This window comes from Globicephala melas, chromosome 13 (genome assembly GCF_963455315.2).
Source record: "Globicephala melas chromosome 13, mGloMel1.2, whole genome shotgun sequence".
NCBI classification, from domain to species: domain Eukaryota; kingdom Metazoa; phylum Chordata; class Mammalia; order Artiodactyla; family Delphinidae; genus Globicephala; species Globicephala melas.
The window spans coordinates 65,333,265-65,338,586 of record NC_083326.1 but is presented as its reverse complement, the minus strand read 5'-3'; the positions used below and the strand labels follow the sequence as shown (position 1 = coordinate 65,338,586).

The following is a 5,322-nucleotide window of genomic DNA, read 5'->3' as shown; positions in this document are numbered from 1 at the left end:
AACAGGCACAGAAGTAAGTGAGGACCTAACAGGTGATCCAGAAACAAGACCAAAGGGAGGGAGAAATGGTGCTGTTAACTCTTGGGGCCGAACCTCGTCCAGCCTAGGCTGCCTGGGCCTCACACAGGCTGGCTTCTTACTTAATCACTAACAGGAGATTACTGAGGTTTAAACGGGAGAATCACGGTCACAGATCACAGCGAACACCAGGTGAATGACACTGAGGTTCCCTTTATTTCTGACCATTTCTTTATAACTATCCACGTAGGCGTAACGCCCCCATCTACTTCTCAAGCCTGAATCCCCCTCTAGAAATTTAGATTCACATTTCTAACTCTACAAGATGCATCTCCCCGAAGATCCCATCAACTCCCCAAGTCACCATCCCCCCCGCCCAGCTCTGAATCACCTTTCCTTTTCCCGCTAACAATGAACAATTTTCTGAAACTATAGCTTGTGTTTCTTCGAGATGCGCTGACGTCTGAGCGGCAGTGTCCGCGTGCCCGCGACAAAGCCTGCGGCTCGTTCGCTGGGCTAGGCGGCCATGTAACAGGGGCACAGGATGGGCTCTGGGTTGTAGAAGGTCCTGTCGCCACAGTGCGGACAGGGGTCGCCGCTGAACCAGACCATACTGGGAAGCCCCAACTCCTGCAGCACCTGCTTGAGCCGGGCGTGCAGGTGCGCCAGGCGGCCCAGGTGGACGGTGCCGTGCACGTCCTCGTAGCTCTCCAAGGGCGCGGGGTACAGCACGAGGCTCAGCTTGCTCAGCCCCACGGTGTGGCGCAGCAGGCTCTCCAGCACAGCCATCGAGATGGGGTTGCCGCAGAAGCTGAAGGTGGTGAGCTGGGAGCAGTGGCTCAGGGCGGGCAGGAGGGCGCTGAACTGGGAGTCCATGATGCCACACTCGTCCAGGTCCAGGTCCTGGAGGGTGGCCGAGGCCTTCTCGATCAGGACCCAGAGGGGCTTGGAGCTTATGCTGGTCAGGTTGACCCCGCTAAGGCTCAGATCCTTCAGCTGGCTGACGCTCGGCCACTGCGACAGATGCATCAGGTCTGCCTCTGAAATCAGGCACTTGGTAATCGACAAGGTCTCCAGGGGGTTCTTCAGACACCTGGAGAGAGACAGAGCAGTCAGTCCCGGGAGGATGGAGGTGGTGGGCGGAGGGATGTGGGGTGGCCCAGGCCTCAAGGGAAGAGAGGCCCATTTCACCAGATCCCAGTCTTCCGGAGGAGGTTGCATGGTCAAAGGAGAGGTGCCAGGTCAGCCCAAGGTTGAGCGGGGTCCTTCCCCATCCCTTATCTGCCGTGTGACGGGGTCGAGGGAAGGAATCCTCAAGTGCTCCCTGTGCTCACCCGTCAAGTGGGGGACGACATACCCCTGCCAGGTGTTGTGAGCACAGGTAAGGTAACAATGGCAGGTGCCCACCGGGGAGCCTGACCCCATGTCCCAAGTGAGAGAGGGGATCAGCAAACTACAGTATTGGGAGACATGACCTAAACTGCTTTTAACTCGGGCTTCCTTCCTGCCGCCTCCTGGACCCCATCACCTGTTTCTCTGTTCCCAGGGAGAGTACTGGGATCTGTGCTTAAAGGGCTAAGCCAGGCAAGGTCTGGCAACGTGCACAGGGGTCCAGCCGGCAGGGGCTAACTCTGGTCGCTGTATCAGCCACACACCATCCCTCACTTTCCACAACTCTTTTGTTTGTCGTTGTCCTTGTGTGATGAACACGTTTATTCTTAATGTTTTGAGTTTGCAGTCGCCAGAAAGGAGATCAATCCAACTCTTTCACACAAATACATCGGGCTGCATTCTCTCCTCTTTCATCATTGTGTCCCAGGTAAAGCTATGATTCTATTTTAAGAATGAAGAACACATTTCTAGAAGAAATCATCTGTTACTGAAGAATTCCTATATAATCAGAAGCCTTAGAAGCAAATAATAGTTGTAGTTTGGACTCGAGATTGGAGCCACTTCAATAATGATACTCATTTGACTTTTTGTTTCTCTTCTCTGGACTATTTAGGAGCAATAACTGCTAACGTCCTGATGGACGCCACAACTCTTCACTCCTGCTCCCTCCCCGTCATTTCCACAATCACCCATTTCCCACGTCACACCTCACCTGGAGCCTAAAGCAACCCGGGACAGACAGGCAAGTGGGATAGGTGGGAGGGACAGGCTCACGTGGACCAGCTGCTCAGCACAGAGCTTCCGATTTGAAACCTCACGTTGGATGGGCTTTCCCCTGGTTAATGTCCTCCTGCTTAGTTATTTTCCATCATCTCAGCTTAGACATCACTCTCTCAGGAAGAATTCCCAAAGCCACCCTCACCTGGCCCAAAGCCCCCACGATGCAGATTCCCAGCAAAGAGTCCCCTTTGACAGGCATCTAACTGAAGCCACACCTCTGACCCTAACCTGGGAGGCTATGTGACAAGATGCCGGGGGACGGACTGGCGGCATCGTGTGGACCTCTGAGTGGCCCGTGCACTCTGGCACCATCCGTGGCAGGCAGACAGTAGACAGACACCCCACGGATAACGAAACGAGAGAGGCCTGCCTTGGTCTGCAGAGAGACAGTGCCACGCCTCACCTGAGCACCTGGTCCAGGCGGCCCTCAAGGAAGGAGATGGAATCCAGGTAGAGCTCCTGCAGGTGCTGCAGGCTGGAAAACTGGCAGGTGAGCTGGCTGACGCAACGCTCCTCCATGCCGGGGGCGGCGTGCGGTGTCATGTGGATGTGCGAGAGGAGCAGCCGGCGCAGGTTGACCATCTGGCCCAGGTGCGGCGCGAACCTGCCCAGGGTGGCCAGCTTCCAGGTGCAGTTCACCTCCAGGTCCTGGACAGAGTCGAGCTGCACCAGCTTCAGGATCTTCCTGATGTTCTGCATCGGCATGGAGAAGACCCTCAGCTTCTGACAGCACAGGCGGAGTGAGCCCCTCCTCTGCTTGACCTTCTTCAGGAGGTAGCTTAGGGACGCATCGGGGGTGCCCTCCTTGAGGCACAGGTCTATGAGCACCTCCACGGGGGCCGAGGTCTGCTTCGACCACGCCCTTGCACCTTCCACCCGGCGCCTCTTCCTCACGGGCCGGGCCACCTCAGGCTCCAGCAGTGAGCACACACCAGCCCTGGTGCCGGAACACACGGTCCAGAAGTCCTGGTGGGCGTTCCGGCGCAAATCCAGCACCTGCAGCTTCCACCGCCTGCGGGACAACGGGAGACACACTGAGCTGTGCGGAGACCCACAGGGACCAGGACCGCACGGCTCAGAACCCAGGCAAGGGTGCTACACCCCAGACACCAGCTGCTCCTCGAGCTTCCGGGGCCCCTCCTGGTCCCCACTTTAAGCGTCACGAGGAGGGGGCTAGCCCACGTGCCTTTTGTCACCTCTGCACCTTAAGTAGCCCTGCACGCCCGAAAGCCTATTCCCAGAGTGGCCCAGCCACGGCCCCAAGGCCTCCCCGTGGCCCCGCACCACACCCCACCCGATGCCAGCTGCGTCTTGCTCAGACCCCCAGGCCCCACCCGCCTGCTGGGGCGCCCTCACCTGGGGCGGACCTCCTGGGCAAGCAGGACGTCCAGGCCGTCGATTGCAGCTTGGAAGGTCTCCAGGTGAGGCTTGTGCTCCTTCATCAGGGCCCCCAGCGGGAGGCAGGGGAAGGGCCAGGCCTGCACCATCGCCTTCACGGCCTGGCTGTGCATCCCGGCAAAGGCCGCGGAGAACAGGGGTGGGAAGAGCTCAGCGGGCAGCTCCTCCAGAGCGGCGATGGCCAAGGCCTCATCCCTCAGCAGGCTCTGGACGGCCAGTTCCAGGAGTTTCGGCGGGGCCCGGATGCCCACCCTGAAGAATCTGCTCAAGAGTGAGTACTGGAGGGACACCAGAGAGCAAGGGGTGGGTCCTTCTCCGGCCAAGGACCGGCAACCCTGCCGTCCCTCCACCCTCTAGGGGACCCAACGCAGGGCCAAAGACACCCCTCTGGCCACAAGGCCACAGCTCTGGCCCCGCTGGCGCCAGCCCCAATGAGGGGACGAGGTGACCTCTCGCCCTATCCCATATCCACCCATGCTGCATTTAATCCCAGCCCCTCTGAAAGGTGGGTACCTAGAAGCCTGACAGCTGACCCCACCCTCTCCGGAGAAAAGCTTCTGATTATCACTCAAGGACTGAAAACAACAGGAATAAGGAGTTTAGCCCAACACGGTCTCTTCCTAAACTCCAACAAATAACCCAGATGGGAAAGGTGGAGGAGTACCACACAGTGGGTACTGTTACCCCATTTAAAAATCTTTAAATCAGAAACCATAAAGCAGCATGACAGTATCTGATAGCATGTGATGTTAGAGATTAAGAAAACTAAACACTGATTCCAAGATGTACCTATGAGTATTATTATTATGGAATTTTTTTTTATTCCATGGAATTAAAAAAAAAACTTTTCATTTCTAAAATGAAAACAAACCAAAAAAGCCCTTTAAACTAGTAAAAATCACAAAACCATAAATGATATGAACTGTAATTACTAGTCACAAACCAAATATGTAAAATGTCATCCAAAAATTCCAACTAATTAGATGTCTTACATCAATAAAAGAAAAAAAATCTATTTGGTTAAGAAATACTGTAACTGTCTATGAGTGGCATAACCAGAGCAGAAATCAAAACGTTTGGGATTAAGGCAAAACTTCACATAGAAGCAAAAGCAAAGCCTGCTACTGCAAACGTGTACAGAAGGCGAAGAAAAATTCTCTACAGGACCTTGGCCTGCATGGCCTGTCCTGTGGAGACCCTGGCTGGGGCAGCGGTCAGGGCCCGAGGCCCCAGATGCCAGGGCGGGTGTGGTGCAAGGAGCAATGTGCTCAGGCCTCTGAGTCCCTCCTCTGGCTCCTGAGGAGCCATGAGAGGCCTTCCTGGCCACACTTTTCAGATCCCAGCTGAAATTTCCATTTCAAATGGAAAGCGGAATCTTATTACTGGAAATCCATCCAGCTAACGTTGATATGACTTTCTCCTTACACACAACTGATAGGATCCTCTGTCCACTCGTGAAAGCAAAAGATAAAAGAAGAAAACCAACCTGCAAGCATATTTGTTCGAGGAGCATGGGCCACATCAAAACCATCCCAATGTCTGAGTTAAGCCAGCTTTGTGCAGACCTAGTGGTGTCACCCCAAAGGAAAAAGAAATATAACACAATTCCTGAGAACCACACAGTCACTTATACGTAACCTACAACTGCAAAATGTGTGCCCGTTCATGGGGGAACAGAGGTAACACTGAGGGATGGCGGGTCCTCCAGATTTTGAGGCTTAAGGCTTCCCCAAA

At 54.9% G+C, this 5,322-nt stretch overlaps 1 protein-coding gene across 1 annotated transcript; it reads right to left on the bottom strand.

Moving 5' to 3' along the window:
* Positions 1 to 534: 534 nt before the first annotated feature.
* LOC132598362 (melanoma antigen preferentially expressed in tumors-like) lies at positions 535 to 5,119 on the bottom strand. Its single transcript, XM_060310781.1, has 4 exons — positions 5,075 to 5,119; positions 3,547 to 3,866; positions 2,594 to 3,202; positions 535 to 1,111 (listed from the first exon to the last, which is right to left on the bottom strand). Exons 1-4 carry the CDS (start codon positions 5,117 to 5,119, stop codon positions 535 to 537), a joined length of 1,551 nt encoding a protein of 516 aa, XP_060166764.1.
* Between the last annotated feature and the right edge of the window lie 203 nt (positions 5,120 to 5,322).

Bases quoted from the DNA above. Each gene is read 5' to 3' on its own strand.
- LOC132598362 (XM_060310781.1), bottom strand. From the start codon at position 5,119: ATGGTTTTGATGTGGCCCATGCTCCTCGAACAAATATGCTTGCAG. The intron at 3,867-5,074 runs GTTGGTTTTCTT...GTGTCCCTCCAG, and splicing joins TCGAACAAATATGCTTGCAG to TACTCACTCTTGAGCAGATT. The intron at 1,112-2,593 runs GTGAGGCGTGGC...GTCTCTCTCCAG, and splicing joins CGCCTGGACCAGGTGCTCAG to GTGTCTGAAGAACCCCCTGG.